General features: G+C 42.1%; 1 protein-coding gene across 1 annotated transcript in view; it reads right to left on the reverse strand.

Moving 5' to 3' along the window:
• The window catches only part of Ugcg (UDP-glucose ceramide glucosyltransferase), a 35,412-nt gene extending 14,916 nt beyond the window's left edge, over positions 1–20,496 (reverse strand). Inside the window, exon 1 of the mRNA XM_013023259.1 lies at positions 19,978–20,496. Within this exon, the coding sequence (XP_012878713.1) occupies positions 19,978–20,075 (98 nt within the window). The 5' untranslated portion in view covers positions 20,076–20,496. The remainder of the gene's footprint in view (positions 1–19,977) is intronic.
• Positions 20,497–20,826: the final 330 nt, after the last annotated feature.

A 20,826-nucleotide genomic window follows, 5' to 3' on the forward strand; every position in this document is an offset into this window, starting at 1 on the left:
TAGAGTGCTAGCCTTGAGCAAAAGAAGCTCAAGGGCCAGTGACCAGGCCCTAAGTTCAAGCCCCAGGACAGGCACAAAAATAAACAATAAATTAAAAATTAAAAAGAAATAAAAGAAATTGACTTTATCTGAACACCCAAGCATATATGACCAGCAACTTATTTTTCCAAATTATCAATCCAGTCCATGGTAGACTAGAAAAGTTTAAGGAACTCATTGTTTCTCGGAAAGTTTGAAAAGTTCATCTGTACAGGGCTGCACAGAGGCAAAACCAGGATCTAAAACTTAACTACAAAATTGATCACTCTCCTGTTTCAAATAAAATAGCAGACCGGATGTCTGGAGAAAACTAACCCAAGTCTAGGCCATCTGACTTGCTAAAGGACCCCCATCCCTTTCCCCCAAAATTGTATCAAACATTTAACTGAACATGGTTGAGATCACAAAAGTATTATGAGGTTCTCATGAAATAAGTTTTTTTTCCCTGTCACCCAACCTCTCATCTACTCTGTTCCATTCATTATCTCCCCAGCAGTATTAATGTCCTTCTTACCCTGTCAGCGTTTTTAAATGTATATACAAGTGGAAACATAAATACACACAGAGTAGGTGTGTGTGTGTGTGTATATATATATATAAAATTTTCTCCCTTCCTTTAAAATTCAAGTATCCAAAAAGCTTATCTTTAATACATTATTGGGCTCTTAGGGAACAACTCCTGCTTGCTTATCTGGGTGTCCTGGCCATACAGAAAAGCCTGATGTTAGCATGAGAAGAAATCTGTTGTGAGAGCTTTATATAAAAATAAACTCACAGAAAGTCAGAGCAGAAGCTCCAACATCCATTAGAGGTGTACTTTAACTTACATTCAACCCTAATGGATGTGGAATACAAGGGAAAAAAAATACTCCTGGAAAACACCCTACCATGTGGACTTGGCGCCTAGAATCTAAAGTACTTGCCCTAAACAAAGCTGAAGAGAAAAAAAGAGAGAGAGAGAAAAAAATAGTCAGCTATGATAAAATAAACAAAAATAAGTAAACAATGTCTAGAAATGAAAGGTACGCTTGCTGTTATGAGAAATTCAACACACAGAACTCAGAAGACTGCAGACACAGTGTGAAAGAGACCTGGAGGCTACATTCGAAGAAACCACCCAGAATGCATGAGAGGGAATGAGAGACCAAGACAGAAATCACGAGTTTGAGACTGGAAGAGTAGGATAAGAAAGTCTAATCCTTATAATTCTTATCATGTGGTCAGTAAGTGCCAAAAAAGTGTTTCAAAACTGTCACATGATGTGTTGATCAATTTAGGTTAAAAGCAGTGGCAGCAGTGAAACACATCAAAACAGTTCTAAACTGCTCTGTAGCTTTTATGTTTTAGTAAAAATTCAGAGTGAATTGTATTCTTCCCTTCTTTCCCTTTTCCTTTAAGATGTTAAACTAAACCTTCTATCCTTTGAAGAGCTTGTCATATCAAGAATGCAGTATTTTATCATAGATATTCATATTCTGGCTCAATGAAGTTGGAGACTTTGGGTTTAAGAGAAACGAATGTAGAATATGTGAAACTTCTACTCAGAATCATTATAGGACAGACAGCAATGGGAGACTCTCATACCCTACCTACCCTTTATCTCTACTCAGTCTCTCTTTAGTATCTTTTTCCATACCCCAAAGTTTATAACATGCCCCTATTCAGTTTATGATATTCCCCCAAGGTATAAGATCCTGCTTTGCAGAATACAGTTTTGCTTTAAATAATGCTAACAGAGCCTTTTTGTACAAATTACCTATACTTTCATCAAAATGATAAAAGAATGTCCATTAAATCATAATACATACGGACTTTGTACTGCCTACCACCCACATACCACCCAGCATAACTATTTAACATGGACTTACTGAATGTACTCTTGGCCCCAATATTCATGAAATACGATCCTATAGACTGGATGATAAGGAGACAAATTAGCCACTGACAACCAACAATGGCTTAATGAGGTATAGGGGTGGATTTATGAGGAGTGGGTGGTGATGAATAAGTACTTCCTACAAAGCTCATGGATGTTAACACAGTTATGGGGCAAGAATATAGCAACTGCCTGCTACACACAGAAATAATGCCCTTGGCCATGACCAGTGTGTTGTAAAACAATCCACAGTCATATCTTCCAACATGTGACCAACACTCCATTTGATGGAGGTCTCATGTCTCAAAAGGCCTCGTGGTGGGTAGGCAGTGTTAACTTGAGCCTATCTATATACCTACACATTGAACAGGATCCCAAGTACCCCACTATCTCGGGTCCAGATTTTATATTGGGAATCCAGTTGTACTACTTTATTATTATGTATGTGGCTTGAAGCCTGGACATTTTTGTTGCAAGGGGTACCGTTCATTGATACATAATATACATATTGTAAAGTCACACATAAGTATACAACTTAAACAATTTCCTAAGGTGAAACTCCCCATAATCTATACTCAGATCATGAAAACAAAAGCATTACCAGAACCCCAGAAACTTTTGCCATGTCTCCTTCTGTTTACTATTCTTTTCAAGGATAGTTACTATTCTGCTGGCTAATACCAAAAGACTAATTATATCAGTTACAATTGTCTTTTTTGGAGGGTGGGGGTAGAGAGTAATTCTAGCATTTCAACATAGAGCATTATACTTGTTTGCTAGACAAACACTCCACCAAGAAAGCTTCCAGTCCTTTTTACACTGGTTATATTTGAGACGGGGTCTTGCTTCCTATCCAGGCCCACATACCTCAACCCTATTTTAGCCTCCTCTCACATCTAGGATGCAGCTATAGGCTAAGACGAAGTCTGCAAAATTTTCTACCTGGATGTCCTTGAGCTACAATCCTCCTGTTTTCAGAACTACAGGTGAGAGCCACCAGTACTGGCTTCAACTTCAAATTTTATACAGATAAAATCCCATTAGACAAGACCCTATTGTGTTTAGCTTCTTTTGTTTGACAGTATGGCAGTGAGATTTAGTCATGTTACATTTAGTTATAGCTTATTCATTGTTACTATAGTATTCTTTATATTAATATACCACATTTTTATTTACCGCTAATAGGTAGTTGCTATTTACAGTTGGGGCCATTATTGTGTTATAGTCTTGTTTCTGGTTCTTACACACGTATTAAAAACTCTAATCTCCCGCTCTTCATGACTTAAAACTTGGACAAAATGAAGAAACAGACTGGATTTTCTCTCCCACCAGAAACAACAATAAGTCAAGAAAAACATAGGAAAGGACAGTATTAAGACACTGAACATTGGGTCAAGGAGGAGGGTAATTCCTGAGACACAGAAAACAAATGAGTCAGTAGTACAATGGTCCCAGCTTATGACCTTGAGGCTGTCTCCAGGTCAACAGTGCAGGAAACAGGAATCCAGAGTGTGGCAGACCCCTCTAAAATGGAGGGGCTAGCCTTGAATCCAAAAAAATGCCCAGTATCCAAAGTGAAATTCAAAATATCTGTCATTTGATTGAAAAAAAAAATTGCACCGGGTGCCTGTGGCTCATGCAGATCATCTTAGCTACTCAGGAGGTTGAGATCTGAGGATCTCGGTTTGGAGATCACTAAGGCAGGAATGTCCAGGAGATTTCTTATCTCCAGCTAACCAGCAAATAGCTGGGAATGGAGCTGTGACTCAAATGTTAAGAGTGCTGATCTTGAGCAAAAAAAAAAAAAAGGTTAAAGCAAAAGGACAGCACACAGGCTCTGAGCTCAAGCCCCAGTATGATAAATAATAACAACAACAATAAATAAATAAATAAAAGAAATATAAGCAAAATGGGGGAGGGGAGGAAATTAATAGATGGAAATCAACCCTGAAATGTCACTGGGATTCCTGACATTGGTAGACAAGTCTGACTCATTGACTTGTACTGCCTCTTCATTGCAGGAACAAAATGGACAGTTTCCTTTCTTTCAGAGAGAGAGAGAGAGGGAGAGGGAGAGGGAGGGAGGGAGAGAGAGAGAGAGAGAGAACAATACAGTATGGTCAGTTCCAAATGGTCAGGACAGGGAAGGTCATTCAGTGTGACAGACAACTATCAAAGCATGTTTGGAACCGGTAGGCCGCATTCCTTGAAGACTTCTACAAGTGTGATCTACTGGCCAGCACCTTTGGTTTGTGAGAAATTGTCACAGCCCACTGTGCCCCGCCCCACTACTGAAACAGAAGACACACTTTAATGAGTTCTCTAGATGATTCACAAATACACCAAAGCTTGGGAAGCTGGGAAGCCAGCTGTAAGCCTCCTTCTCTGCCATAAACTCTCCCCAACTTCACAGATAAGGCTAACAAGGTAATTTTTACCCTCTGGGCAAGAAATAACCACAAAAATACTCAAAGGATTACTTCTAAATTGAAAAGTTAAAAGATGATTAAAGAGCTAGAAAGCAGGGGGAAAACATTCTAAAGGTCTACAGATGAAGAGAAGTGGATACACAGATCTAAAAAGCAGAAAAAAGCACAGGAAATGAAGAACAGAAAGAAAGAGAGTGGAATTCGAGTCAGTGGGGCTTGGGCGATGACTGATGAGATGGATGGAGGAGACAAGAAGTATCAGCTTTGGACCAAGTAACCAGTAGTACCACTCACAAAATCTGAGCACTGTGAGAGAAGAAAGAGTAATGAAAGTTACTTTAAGGAAATTAAGTAGGGGGCTGGGAAGGTGGCTCAGTGGTAGAATGCTTGCCTTGCATGCATGAGGTCCTGGGTTCGATTCCAGCACCACATAGCAGAGAAGGCCGGAAGTGGCTCTGTGGCTCAATTGGTAAAGCACTAACCTTGAGCTGAAGAGCTGAGGGACAGTGCCCAGGCCCAGAGTTCAGGCCCCACAACAAAGAAAGAAAGAGAGGGAGAGGGAGAGGGAGGAAGGAAGGAAGGAAGGAAGGAAGGAAGGAAGGAAGGAAGGAAGGAAGGAAGGAAAGAAAGAAGTAAGTATCTCTGACTCAGAGGTTAGTGGTTTAAAAGTTGCAGACTGTAACTTAATGGGCCAGCTGGCTCCTAGGGAAAATCTCTTCTTTTCCTTCCTCCTCCCTCTATCTCCCTCTCTTCCCAGCCCCCCCACTATCCCCTCTCCACTTGTCTCCCCAACTCTCTCTCATTTTTTTTTCTTGAGACAGGGTCTTGCTCTATAACCCAGACCGGCCTCAAACCCACTACTGTAGCCCAGGCTGACTTGGAACTCACAACCTTCCTCCTACCTTAGCATCCCAAGTGCTAGAACTTAAGGATTGTATCACCAGGCCTGGCTTGCATTTTTCTTAAGTATCTCAAATGATTCTGATGATGCCAGCAGTGAACCACACTTGGAGAAATATTAGAGAAGAGTAGAAATTCTCCTGAGCCCAGCAAAACAGAGATATGTTCTCAATTTGAAAAATTGTTGAACCAACAGTAAATAAACTGATACAGAGCTTAGGTCAGTTCAGCGTAAAAATGATACGTATAAAATATCATAAAAATGTAGGATTAAAAAATATAACAAAAAATACAGGAACCATCAAGTGCTATTTTCAGGCGGTCAAGAATGAGTAAAACTAATATTACAGTAGAGAAGGAAACTAAGTGTGAGTAGTGATCTAAGAAATAGAAAGACAGCCAGGATAGAAGGAAAGTCACATGAGGATTTATGTGGATGGCTGCTTTCCTTTTCAAAAGAGATCAGGAAAGAGGTCTTGCTTCTTGGCACTGCCAAGAGATCAAGACAAGAACTGAAATGTCCACCAGATGAAGTGTGTATTTCGCGACCTTGGAGCACTTGTGGCAGAAACTGGGTGGTTGAAGGAGCATAAGGGTGGACAGATAAAAGCAGGTTTAAAAGTAAATGAATGGGGGAGTTTTGTAAGAATATTTGAGTGTTTGACCTAAGGGGAAAGAGCTAGTCAAAGGGAAAAGGAAAACAATTAGTGGCATGACAGGACCCACTGTGTGAGGAGTAAAATGAATTAGCCAAGAATGTGGTCAGAAAGTGGGGATTTAGAACAGGTAATGGATGACAGAGATAAATACAGAAAGCAAGCACTGTCAGGGAACACCGTGGGCCAGGGCTGAGATTGAAGACAATGAATGTGCAGCAGCACCAGTTCAAATCACATGTGATGGCCCTCAACAACTTTCAAAGTTGAGAAGCTATACATTGTTGGATGGATCCAGAACAGAGACTGAGACTAGACAAGGCAAGACCACGCTAGGCCAGAGGTGAGGAGGAAGTGTAGGTACTGAGGTTAAGAAAGAGTTAAATGAAGCCCAGAAGTGGACAGGTGCAAGACTCAAGGGCAGATAAATAGCCTAGGGCTGTCTTTCTCAATCTAGGCTGGGGAGTTTTTTTAAACTGCAGGGCTAAGACTGATTAAATCAGAACCTCTAGGGAAGAGACTCCTGCACATTATCTCCCCCTTTTATATGGCTCCAAGGTGCAAAGGAGGAGTCTCAGCCCTAGTAAGGCTCAGTTACATTACAGTAAGAACAGAAGAGTGTTGGGGGAAGCTTTATAGAGAGATCAGCAGTTACGGGATGGACTGAACACATGAAGACTGAAAAAAATGGTATGAGTGGTAGGAGAATGGGGAGAAGAGAGTGAGCAGTGGCATTCTCCATCTTCATGCAAAGGTTGCCAATTGTCAGAAACCAAAACTCACCGTAGGTGGAGAAATTCCTGTATAGATATCTCATGCATCTTCCTGGGTAATTTTTCTGGCCACCTCTGGCACTATATATAAAGGTGATTTAAGAGCCTTGGCTTGTCACTGGCTGCTGGACGTTTTAAATCCCAGCTTACACAGATATTGTGCCTTAGGGCAGGTTACTTTAAGTTGTTGTTTTTTTCTTGTTGTTTTATGTGATGTATCCTAAGTTTGTATAGCAGTGAGAAACACATGTGATTAAACTACAAAAGAAGCACTTAATGACAGTTATTATCCACAAGCTAAAAATAAAGAAAAAAAGTTCAAGGGCAATCTTCCACCAACTGTAACTTCTTTGAATTGCCACAGTTCTTACAAGAGTTTCAGAGATATCAAAACACAGATGGGCCATACCCCAAAATGGAAGGACTAGAAATTTTGTGTATTTTTTTAAATTCACATAAATTTATATTAGGCATTTATGTTGAATTTTTTTAAACATAAATCTAAGCTCTTGGCATTAGAAAGACTAAGAGGGGGAAAGGAAATGATTAAAACTCCAATTATAGTTAAAACGGTAAGGTCTACCCTAGGCCACGCAGGCCTCTTGGCTAAGTTTCTGCCCACTATGTGTTACCTAGGTAACTGGGAAGCAGTCACCTCTCCCTCCTGCCAGGTCACATCCTGGGCTGTCCCTGGTCATACTGCCCATCTGACCACAGGAGGGTTCCAGGCCCTGAGGTCACATCCGGATCCAGTGTGGCCACACCTTTCCCTCACTTGGCCACACCTCTTCCCATCCTTGGCCCAGATAAGTCTTGGGGGGAAGGGGTTGCCCCTTTGGGCCTTGCCCCTTTCGGCCAAGCCTCTCTACCATGCACAGCAGGAGGCAACAGATTGGCAAATAAACTTCTTTTCTACCTTCTTTTCCTGCCTGAATTCCACATTGGTGTTCTCTTCATCACTACCTACCTTACAAAAACAGAATTAGACCATGTCATAAAATATAATTATGAGTAAGGAATTAATGAGTCAGGTGCCGGTGGCTCATGCCTGTAATCCTAGCTACTCAGGAGGCTTAGATCTGAGGATCATGGTTCAAAGCCAGCCTGGGCAGGAAAGTCCATGAGACTCTTATCTCCAATAAACTGCTCAGAAAACTGGATGTGGCACTGTGGCTCAAGTGGTAGAGTACTAGCCTTGAGCTAAAAAGCTCAGGGAACAGCATCCAGGCCCAGAGTTCAAGCCCCATAACCGACAAAAAAAAAAAAAAAATTATGTCCAATGTTGAGACCAACATTATGTGTAAAGTTAAAATTATAGCTTGGGCACTGGTGGCTCAAGCATATAATCCTAGCTACTCAGGAGGCAGTTCAAAGCCAGACTGGGCAAGAAAGTCTGTGAGACTCTTATATCCAATAAAATACTCAGAAAAAGCCCAAAGTGGCACTGTAGCTCAAATGGTAGAGTGCTAGCTAGCCTTGTGCACAGAGGTTTAGGGACAGTGCCTAGGCCTTGAGTTTGAGCCCGGGGACCAGCAAAAAAAAAAAAAAAGGCCAAATATTTAGAAAAGTTTTACAGATGTCCAAAAGTACAAAACTAGTGTGAGCATGAGTAAATATCATGAATTATTACTAAAAACTAACTGTTACAGTTGTGAAGGTCAGGTATTGTTTTTTCTTTTCTTTCAGGCAAATCTCTCCTTAAACTTAGATGGGTTCTCAAATGGAAAGACAGCATTAAACTGGCTTCGTTTACCTCTTTTATCCTCAGAGCATGATTCCAGATGTCGGTTGGGTCACATGCCACAGAACCCCCTTCAGTTTCTGGCAGAGAGAGTGAGCCATCGTAGGAGCTGAGCCACAAGGCAGGCGGCTCACTGCTCCTCTGGCAGCAGACACAATATACAAAGTAACTGCTGGTTCCTAGGGAATTCCAAGTCATACCACCTACTAGTGAGGAAGACGCTGCAGATGCCAGAAGGGACTGCAGATTACGCTGTTTCACGGACAGTTATATCTCTGTGGTCTCACGCAGTCTCCAGAGCTCAGGCTACCAGCCAGCCTATCCCACCGAGGTGGGGGAGAAAGCCCCTCCTCAACACCTGGAAAACCCTCACTCACTGGCATCAGGAACAGCAGGAGCGGTAATCAGGGATTTTAACAATATTCTTAGTTCTCTTGAAATAACAAATGTTACTTCAATGCAAATATCAAAATAATGTTAATATAATTAGCCATTATTAACAATAAGGTGACATAACTAGCAAAAAGTAACATGAAGTTGATGGACCATGTCCACTCAATTTTCAGAAATTTGACTTTAGTGTATTTTCGAAAATGCAATGGGCCTTCATACACGACTAACTGACTCCAACTTCACCTCTGATGAGTAAAGTGGTCCTGAGCCTACGTGAGGAATGAGGACTGACGGGGGTAAGAAGATGACACCTTCGGTAAGCATGTCAGTGTTCTTGAGACATATTTCTAAATTAACATTTTAACTTGAGAGCAGTCACTCTCTACCCCTACCTCCACAAATCAGAGACACCCTGAAGGCCAGGGAGAGGGTTGTGCTCACAGCACCTTGCCACAAGTTAGACCTGCCAACAGCACCTTCTACGGTGCTTTCTCAGTGAGACCAGAGATTTATTTAAAGGAAGAAATGAATCATGAGCCACAGAGACCTTTGGGGGGGTCCTTCCTTTTCCATTGTGGGCTAGAAGGACATCTATTCAGGGAACACTTCAAAGAACTTTAAATGGCAGTTAAGAAGTGAACTTGTCAGTTGCTTTGGCTTGAAGAATTCTAACAGCCTCTAGGAGTGATGGAATGGATGACCTTAGACTAGCTTGATTGTTATTCTAGAATCCCAGTCTCTAAAGCCCTTTCTGCCCCTTTCATTATGGTAGCAGACCACCTCAGCCTTTCCATCTGGTCACACCGCACCAACTGTTGATTCCATAGGCGAGTGCTTTCTCTTGCTGGAGGGAACATCAGGTAGAAAGAAAACCCCTTGGAGAGAGATGAGGCGTTGGTCAAGGGCAGCAGTGTGTGATGCCCCTCTTCCCCCACCCTGCCCAGGCAGCTGGCTACAGGCTCCACAAAACCCTTTTCTACATAGCTCCTCAAAAGGGAAGCCTGGTAGTTCACTCAAGACTTCCATAGAAGAATATGGCTTCCACAAGGAACAAAGGTCACCTTGCAGTCAGCTCCAGATAGTGCTGTGTTTATAGTTCTGCTGTGTGATTCAGAAGAACCAATTTATCTGACTCCAGGAATTTACCTCCTCTGCTCCACACCACTAAGCTTGTTAATCTTTCACATAAAATTAGGCTGATTGCTCTATCAGCAGGCGCCCACTCCACACAGATCATGCCAGCAATTCCCAATGATTCAAGGCCTTAGTGGCCTTATGACTATGCTCTAGAAGCCTGTTTGTTCAGTGTTTATGATCAGAATGTGCACGACTAATGCTATGGCCATAAAGCATTCACTTATCACTTCAAAATGATATTGCCTCAAAATGGCTATATCAGCAGCCCAAAATGTTATCTTCTAGTGATTCCTTATCTTTGCCAACACAAGATTCCCCAGCGAATGAAAAGACCCAATAGTGAGGTAGTTGTGCAGGAAAACATACTATTTCCACCGGACAGTGAGTCATATTACAGATCATAAAGTCATCTCCCACCTTAGAAAATAAAGACATCTTTTAGGAGTTCTCAAACAACAAGGCAAAATAGAAACCCAACTCCTTTAACCTAGTGACAATGGAGCTAGCTCCAGTACATAGAAAATGAGTAGAATTTGGTATGCCACTGATAGCAACTAAAAAAGCAAGGTCTTAGCAGAAGATAAGGGCTTGCCAGATAGTGCTCAGAACTAGAGCACCCTAGAACACACCATGAACTCCAAATCAACCCTCCACACTAAAATGAATTAAGGGAACTGTCTTAACCTCTCCTACACAATTCCCTAAGGCTACTGGTGAAAAGCTAGCCTTAATGTTTAAATTAACCAGGCTGGGCTGTAGCTCAGTGGCAAAGTACTTGCCTAGCTAGTGTAACATCCTGCGTTTGATTCCCAGTACCAAAAAAGAAAAGACAAAAAAAAATTTTTAGGAAGTGATGCTATGGCAAGCGGTAGAGCGCTCACCTTGAGCTGAAGATGCAGGGACAGTGCCCAGGCCCAGAGTTCAAGCCCCACGACCGACCAAAAACAAAATATAAAATAAAAATAGTGTGGTATATTTATACAATGGAATTCTATGCCTCCATCAGAAAGAATGACATTGCCACATTTGTTAGGAAATGGAAAGACTTGGGGAAAAATATTAAGTGAAGAAAGCCAGGCCCAAAGAAACACAGGTCCCATGGTTTCCTTTATTTTGCAATAACTAGTATATATACTAGGACAAGCAGAAAAGGTCAAAAGCTATGTACATATGACCATATAAGATGAGGTTAAGTGAAATCAACCCCAAGATAGGGACACAAGTGGTCTTTTCTTTCTTGCTATTGTTTTTAACGTATTTAAAATGCACTATGTGATTTTTTTTTTTTGTTTCTCTTGTATGTTCTTCCCCCACAGTATAACCTGTTTTCACTGTATTTGATGTCGGTGCCCTGCATCTTGTATATACATTTTTCTAACTTGGGGAGGGGAAGGGAAATAACAAAATGCTGAAATAAGGATACAGGTTGACCCATTGTAACAATGAGATGTACAAGATACTATATTGAACACGAACTTTACAACTTGGGGAGGGGGGGAGTTGGGGAGGAGGGCAGGGAAGAGATGGTAGGGGAAAAACAAAGGAGGAGGTAACAATGCTCAATAGAAAATGTACTCATTACCTTGCTTATGTAACTGTAACCCCTCTGTATAGTATTTTTACAATGAAAAACATTAAAAAAAATTTTTAATGAATCCATGTCTGAAATAAAATCCTATGGATGAATGCAGAGGGGAGAGACTGTTTGGTCTGCCTTTGTGAACCAGCTCAGAACAGGCGTGGGCATTCCAGCCCCCTAAATGACAGATCTAGAAGTGAAGGTGATTTCTGGAATGACAGTTGATCATGGTGGGAAACTTTGGAGTGAAAATCCAATTTCAATGAAGACTCTGAAGGTTAAAAAAATATATAGACATAGCCATGTTTTTATCTTAACTTGCAACTTCTTAGAAACAATGAGATAGAGATTCCATTTGGCTTAATTTCATTAAATTTAATTTCATTAAAATCTATGCCTAATTATATATGAAAAGAGCATAATGAAAAGCTGTTTCAAACGGGAGGCAAGAAGGATAAGAAAGTAACAGATGGAGAGAATGTGATCAAAGTCTATTATATACATGTACAAAAATAAAACCCCTTTGTATGATTAACTTTATTCTAATAAAAGAAAAATCCATGTCTACTAAAAAGCATCCCAAATATTTTGACTATCTACCTCAATCCCCAATTACTGGTACAGACTAATTTAACTAATGAGTAAAAAGCCAGGATTGCCACTAGAGAAAACCTAGAAGACCATTTATTCAACAAGTAACAACTGAAAGCTGAGTGGACTATAAAGATCTAGTAGTAAAATAAGGCATCTCCTACCCTCAAAAAGTTACAACCCAATTGGGAAGAGAGATAGTCACTGACAATGTAGAAGGGTAAACCCAATGTACTATGGCTATGGAAAGACATAGTAGAGAACAAAGATATAAATTGAATTGAATAACTTTAAGAGGTCATTGAGTAGAAAGGAAATGAAAAATAAAAAAAATAAGGAAAAAAAGGAGAGAGAATTCTAAAGAAATTACACTGCGTGTTCAGAGAAACTAGCCATCAATGCCACTGGAGACACAAGCACAGGATACATGTAATCCTATCTACTTAGAGGGGTTAAGATCTGAGAATCATGGCTAGAAGTCAGCCTGGAAAGGAAAGTCCATGAGGCTCTTACCTCCAATTAACTAGCAAAAAAAAGCCAGAAGAGAGCTGTAGTCCAAATGGAAGAGTACTAGCCTTGAGCACAAAAGCTCAGTGACAACATGCAGGCCCCGAGTTCAAGCCCCAGGACCAAAACACACACACACACACACACACACACGTTAAGTAGTGGTTACAAAGAAGTTTCAATTCAACATGTACATTTATGAGTGCAATGCATCTTGATCCACGTCACCTCTTCCATTATTCTCCCCATTTCTCCCAATTCTACCCATCCTCTCAAGTTACCACACTTTCTCCTCTCATCTCCCCCTTCCCCCAATCCCCCTCCACCCCCTCCTCTGACAAAACATGTTGCTGCTTCCTGGTATTCAATTTGATAAACTGTACATTCATTGTTCAAAGGAGTTACACAGACAGCAATGGGGAGACGGGGTTAGTTTTGGAACATCTGGTGTAAGATTAATGTTCCTGAAGGATGAAGCTACAATAAGAAAAAGAAATGAGGCTGTAGGTAGATACCTGGAAACAGACAGTTCCCACAGTCTAGCTATGCAGATGTAATGAGAAAAAGAATGAATCCAGAGAACCACTACCAAATATGTTTACAGTATTAAATTTGTTCTTTAAAGCTATCACATTATAATCAAATTCAATGTCTTCCCAGAATCAATTTAAAGGGGCTCAACTGTCTGAGTGCCACAGTCCTATAGCAATGATCACAACGGTTCAACATTTGACCAATGTGCAGCCCAAGCGCACTCTTGAGACTAACCCAGAAAAGAAACTTTCAATTTACATTCCATCAACTCTTAGAACACTAATATAGTCCTGAGTACACAGCAACAATCAAACCACCCCTGTAATCCAAATGCTAAAATTTAGATTAAAAACACTAGTTTCTGACACAATGATCTTGATCCAACAATTATGTAAATTCTATTCAAAAGCTATGCAACAAGGACAAGAGGTACACTTAGAAAGATGAAACATGTATTTGTAGGAAGCAGAATTTACTTGAAAAGAAATGCTGAAGAAAAGCACTTTGCTGTACCAAAGGATATGTGTAGATACAAGAAGTATTTCTGCATTGTCCTGTCACCTCCAGTCATAGATCATTGAGAAGACAAGGCCGAATACCAAACACTAGGATATCAAGGCCAGAGGGGAAAAGTGACACTCAGAGAACAATGCAAGGTGTTATGTTCTGATACCCTTATCATCCAACTAGGTGCTCTCTTGGAGCAAAAGGAAAAAAAAAACTAGTTTCAGACTTTTGTATGATTTCACCTCAGTCCCCACCAAACCATGACTTATTAGCCTCACAAAAAGTAGCAACAAAGCAAAATCAGCAATGAAGACCTCTTAACCAATGTTGCCTGTTGATGACTGAATCATCCTTTACTTTTAGGAAATAAAAACGTCAGAATAAGCTCCCTATAAGTATATACTATCTGAAATATGAAATGGCTAAGCTTTTGTTTGATATTAAAATTGAGGTGCAAAGTAGCTGGCAGAAATATCAGTGAGTATAGATGGTTTCTAAATATTGGAAATACTGGATTTCTACTTCACAGGCTACTATTTCCTTTTCCCACCCTGCTCCTGCTTTCAGGAATTGTAAGACATTTATTTGTATGAAACTACAATCATTCCACTGAGCAAGAGTTATTCACCCAATTAACCAATTTCAGCTCTACTTTTTATTTTATTATATTTTATTGGCTCCTTCAACAGAGTCTGTCTATGTGACCCATGCCAATCTGCAAGTTGAAATTTCCTCCTGCCTCAGTTTCCCTAGCGCTAGAATCCTAGCACAAGTGTCTCATCAGACCTGGCCTGCAATTTTTACTATAGGGTACTGGCTCAGTGCTTTATAGAACTGTAAGAAGACGCAATAAAACATTAAATCTAAATTAAGGAAGGTGTCATTATTAAAAAAAAAATAACCAGTTTTGAAACTGCTTTTATACTTGTTCTTTTTTCTTTTTTTTTTTTGTCTGCCGTGGGGCTTGAACTCTGGGCCTGGGCGCTGTCCCTCAGCTCTTCAGCTCAAGGTAAGCACTCTACCACTTGAGCCACAGAGCCACTTCCGGTTTTCTAGTGGTTTATTGGAGATAGGAGTCTCACGGTCTTTCCTGCCCAGGCTGGCTTTGAACCTCGATCCTCAGATCTCAGCCTCCTGAGTAGCTAGGATTACAGGCGTGAGCCACCAGCGCCCGGCTTTATACTTTTTCTTAAGCAATTACAATCTTCATTTTAACTACTTACAGCTCACAAATTACTTTCTTAATGTAACACCGAAATATAGAGCCATACATAAAATTTTAAAAATAAGCTCTATTTCTACCAGCTGCAAACACAAATTTTCAGAAGGCGAGCATCAAGAATCAATGTCTACTTACTTTATTTATACTTTGCCCTATTTAAAAAAAAAAAAAACTGAGTGAGGGGCCAGGCACAGTTGGCTCACAGTGTAGTCCTAGGTACTCAGGAAACTAAGATAGAAGGATTATGGTTCAAGTCAATCAAGTAAAAAGTTCACAAGATCGAATCTCAATCAATAAAAAGCTGAGTGTGGTGGCACATGCTATGCAAGAATCAGAAATAGAACTGTGGTCCAATCTGGACAGGAAGAAAGACCCTTTTTGTGAAACAACTAAAGCAAAGGCGGTTAGAGCATAGATCAGGCAGTAGAATATCTGCCCGTTAAGTGCAAGGCTCTGGGTTCAAATCCTACTACTGCAAAACAAATAAACAAAAAAGGACTGAGGGCACACAGAATATTCAGAAAACATACTCAAAGAGTATTCAGCCCAGTGTTTCAACCAAAATAATGTTTCCACAGTTCTTTAACTTTGCATGTTTAGTGTTGAGATTCAACTACAATTTTGCTAAACACAGTAGGGAAAGAAAGGGCAAAAAAACATTCTCTTGTTTGAAAACAACACTTACATCAAACTGGGAATTGTCTTTACTACAATAGGAAAGATAGTAAATGACACATATTAAAAAAAAAAATCCTTGAAAGTGGGACCAGACTAGAAGAAAGGAACTTTCTTTTAAAAGGTAGGATTTAATTTGGACACAAATTAATGCATAGATTATTTGCTTTATACTCAAGTTACCCATTTCAAGAAATGTATTTACAAGATTTTTTAACTAGTACTTCACTCTAACCTGTTATAAATGCACGGTGTTTTGGAGGGAGGGGTGTACACAGGTGCATGCATATTGGTCCTCCGGCTTGAACTCAGGGCCTGGGTGCTATCTCTGAGCTGTTTTGTTCAAGGCTAATGCTTTACAACTTGAGCCACAGCTATACTTCCAGCTTTTGGTGACTGGCCTCAAATAGTGATCCTCAGATCTCAGACTTGTGAGTAGCTAAGATCACAGTCATGAGCCACCTGGATAAATTGTTGGGGGTTTTTGTTTGGTTTTCACTTAATTTTTCAGAAACACAATACTGTCAGTAAAAGGAAATGTTGAGGGGCACTAAAAAACAAATACAATGTCTCTCTACAGTATCTCAGCTAAGCTGTTTACATGATTCTCAGATCCTTCAACTAGGGTAAAAAATGTTTGCTGTTTATTCTGAAGCGCGCGCAAATGCACACGCGCACGCACACACACGCACACACACGCACACACACACACAATAATTGGATCAAAGTTGAAGAGGGCAAACATGTCCAGATGGTTATTTGAAATATTAACACCAACAGTGGTAATTTTAAATAAAGGAGATGACATTTGCTATGATGCATATGTACTGAAGGAGGGCAAACAGCATAGTGCCAGGTACAAGGAAGTCAGGCTTTCTCCAGTTGGAGCTATAAACTTATATTTCAACCCCAAAAAAGTTACTTAGCATTATAATACAAAAATTTAAAGTTAAAAAGTCAAAATAGAGGAGCTGGAAAGGTGGCTCAGTGGTAGAGCGCATGCCTTGCATGCCAGAGGCTCTGGGTTCAATTCCTCAGCACCACATAAGCAAAAAGAAAAAAGCTGGAAGTGGCACTGTGGCTCAAGTGGTAGGCTAGCCTTGAGCTGAAGAGCTGAGGGACAGCACCCAGGCCCAGAGTTCAGGCCCCATGACCGGACCCCCCCAAAAAAAAGTCAAAATAGAGTCAAAGAGAGGTTTGCCCTACTAATTAATAAGACTTCATTAATTAGCTAGGCGCTGGTGGCTCATATGCCTATAATCCTAGCTTCTCAAGAGGCTGAGATCTGAGGATTGTGGTTCAAAGCCAGTCCAGGCAGCAAAATCCATGAGACTCTTATCACCAATAAACCAGAAAACTGGAAGTGGCGCTGCTGCTCAAGTGGTAGAGTGCTAGCCTTAAGCTGAAGAGCTCAGGGACAGCGCCCAGGCCCTGAGTTCAAGCCCCACAACCAACAAAAAACAAATAAAAAACTTCATTAATTAAAATTAGAATTAAGGCTGGAGCATGGCACAAGTGTTAAAGTGCCCATCCCACAAAGGTAAGTAAAGCCCTTACTTCAAACCCTGGTTGGGTAGGACCCTCTCCCAGACCCAAACAAACAGATCTGGTACACAAACTAATAGATCTATGAGCAGCACTGAAAGCCTTGAAGCACACTGAAGTACAAAGAAGAATTTAGCCTGTGATAAAAGACAGCATTTCCAAAACAGCAGGATAATCAAATGGTCATTTGACAAATGACTTGGGGACAAGTGGCTAAATATTTAAACAAAACTAAAATTAGAGCAAAGGGCTGGGAGAATTAATAGCAACTTGTAAAAAAAAAAGGAAAAGGATGAAAATTCACAATACTAAAAGGAAATAGTAACTGGGAATGAGAAAAGATAAAAATTATTACATCAAAGTCAGAAAACATACATGGGGAAAAAAGGACTTGGCTATCTAAAACACACATACACTTTTTTTCAATGTTAAATATGTGTGAAGTTGAAAGATAGAAACAGATAACAGAGGAATTAGCTTCATATTAAAAGATGAACTTGGCAGCAGACTGCAGCACAAGAGTATGAGTTTGTAACTTACAAATGAATGTAGCTAACACACAAGTATATGAAAAAAGAGTTTAATGGAACCACTAATTAAATGGATGAAAGTTAAAAACAAAAAGACTGTGAAAAGCCTAATAAGGAAATTGGGTTTGTCAAACAATATTACCTACCAGGACTAGGAACAGATACATTTGTATAAGGCAATATTGTATCCATATTTAAAACAGCACCACTTCAGGATAATTCTTCTCTCAGAAAAGTAAGGCGATATATACATAGGAATTCATCACAGGGGCTGACAATACAGCTGGGTGATAAAGTGCTTGCCTAGCATGTAGGAGGGTAAGATCCAAAGCACCAAAAATACATGCATACATACATACATACATGCATACATACATACATACATGCATACATACATACATGCATGCATACATACATACGTAATCAGAGCTGTTTAATAAACTGGAAACAACCTAAATGTACATCAATAGCAACAAATAATTATTAGCTCATAAACTAAAACCCCATGCACCCGCTTAAAATGATGGTGTTCATGCATTTACTGTCATGAAAAACAATAGTCAAGACATTTTATAGCCTCGTGTGAGCAATAGCCTTGGCTTTTTTTTATTCTTCATTCTTATATCTAGCACCTAGAACAATCCCTTGAACAAAACTGCTTCTCAGTAACAATTTACCAAATAGATGAATTTGCACAGGTTACAAAACAATGATCACAATATGGTCCCTCCCCCAAAATAATATAATTGGAAAGATAGTCACAAAGGGGTCATAAAATAATGTTTTGGTGAATGTGCTATAAGTTTGTTTTTCATTTTTCTCTGTACTACTGTCTACATTTCTTTTATGGGGAGCCTTTTTTTTTCTTTTTGTGCCAGTCCTGGGGCTTGAACTCAGGACCTGGGGTCTGTCTATCCCTGAGCTTTTTGGTAGTTAATTGGAGATAAGAGTCTCACAGACTTTCCTGCCTTGGCTGGCTTTGAACCATGATTCTCCTGAGTAGTCAGGACTACAGGTGTGAGCTGAGCCACTGGCACCCAGCAAAGCTTTTTAATTTTTTTCTCTAAAGAACGCATATACGTAAAATGCACTTCAGAATGTGTCCACTGACCACAACTCAGAAACTCCAAATTCTCCAATAAACACTAGCAAAATGGCCCCATTTTCTTTCACTTTCAAAGAAATATTAGTGTATCGTTGTACCTTGTGCAAGTAGCATCTTTCTCTGGTATCAAGACGTTCCCCATTATATTGAAAAAAGGTAATTTTTCCCCAAAAGAAAAGCACACTTTTTGCATTAAAAAGTGGGATTGGTGTTGGGGAAATCCCAGCATGTCTTGAAGCCCTTCCCTCTCCTGTACGCCTCATTCTAGTGCTAATATTAGTCCATTATTTGCGTGTGGGGAAGTCCCCTCTGCTTTTGCAGGTCAAAAAGCCCTGTAAACTCATACTGTAAGTCTCTACATAATGCTTTCATTTATACAGGCAGGCTTCATTTTAAAGATATTGCATTGAAGTATCAAAACTAGCCCCACGTCACACCTCATCCTTTCACCCTGCTCTCATTTATTTACAGGCTTTATCTGGAATGTTCATCTTCTAGAATGGAAGCTCTGTGAGGTCCTGCTCCTCCCGAGTCTCAAGCCCAAGCACAGTGAACTGGACAGTAGGCCTCAAATTGTGACATGGTGAGAAGACATGGAAGGCAGGAGAAGGCTGCCAATCTCAACGGGGCAATGAATGAAGAAAATAAAACAACCATCCCAAAATGCCCCCACGAACGTTTTCCAAAGCCCTAATGCCAGCTCGGGGGTTGGGTGGACATTTTTCAAAAGGGACAGGTGCTTCACACCTAGCCAAGCACATAGAGCGCCTGTCCAGAAAGAAGAAAATCCACAGGGAGGTCGCTGGAGTGGAAACGATCATCACCTTGTCACTTGTAACAGAATGTGGCCTATGGGGCGAGGGACGCAGGGAGAGAGAGAGACAGGAGAGAGAGAAAACACCATACATCTTGGCCCAGATGGGGGGGAAAAATCACACGATTCCCTACCAACACAATCAAACCAAGCAAGCACCCTTCCGCCTGACACGTAGGAGCGGTCTCGTTCCCGGCGCTTCCAGCCACCAGCGAACCCCTAGCCCCCTCTTCCTTCACTGCCCCAGCGCTCGTCCATCCCAGGACCCTCTGGCCCCACAGGTTCAAGGGGAACCGTCTGAGAATCTGCTTTCTCCACCCCCACCCGAGCCCAGTCCCCTCCAAAGCGCAAATGTCTCCCAGCCTCGCCTCTCCCCGAGGCTCCGACCCTCGCCACCAGCTTCCCCCGGACGCCCCTCACTCACGTGTAGATGATGGCCATGAAATGCATCAGCCACAACACCAAGAAGAGGATGAACCCGAACACGGCCATTCCCTCCAGGGCCAGGTCCAGCAGCGCCATCCCCCGGCCCGCCGGCCCGGCCCGGCCCGCTCCGGCCCGCACCGGAGGAGGGCAGGGTGGGCGCCCGGTGCGGGGGCGCGGGAAGCGAGAGGAAGGTGGGGGAGAGGAAGGGACCGAGGGGGGTGGGGACGGAAGGGGCGGGCAGGGCCTGCGCGCCCCCGCCGGCGCGTCCCCGCCGGCGCGCGGCCCACGGCGCGCTCGCGGCTGCGGAGTCTGCGGTGGCCGCTGTCCCGCGCCCCGGCTCGCGTCTTCAGACCTCGGCGGAGCCACCGGCCCGACCTTGCGCTCTACCCCCACCCCCGGCCCTGCCTCTCCGTCACCCGGCTTCGGGCGGTGCAACCACACCGCAGCGCCCCGCCGCCACGGCTCCGCGCTCTAATCGAAACCGGCGGCTAATGCCGGGACTCTTAGGCGCTGCCTGCCTGGTCCCCGCCCTGTCCCCGCCTTGTCCCCGCCCTCCGGTCCCGCGGCGACCACCCTCTTCCAAGGAGGCGGAGCTGCCGCTGCTCCCCGCCTGCCCGCGCGCGCGCGGCTTCGCCGGCGAGAGCGCGTCCCTGGGCGGCTGCGGCTGGAGCCGAGCCCCGCTGGCCTCCCGCGCCTCTCACCCGCGGCCTCCCACCTCGCCGCCCAGGCGCCGGGGACTCGCAAGCCTTGCAGCCAGGCCTGGACTCCCGGCTTGTCCTGCTCGGAGTCTGCACTTCGTCTGTCTGGCTCTGTTCTGGGGCTCCCCACACAAAGACCCAAGCGGCTC

Source organism: Dipodomys ordii, unplaced genomic scaffold, assembly GCF_000151885.1.
Source record: "Dipodomys ordii isolate 6190 unplaced genomic scaffold, Dord_2.0 Scaffold67, whole genome shotgun sequence".
Lineage (NCBI taxonomy): Eukaryota > Metazoa > Chordata > Mammalia > Rodentia > Heteromyidae > Dipodomys > Dipodomys ordii.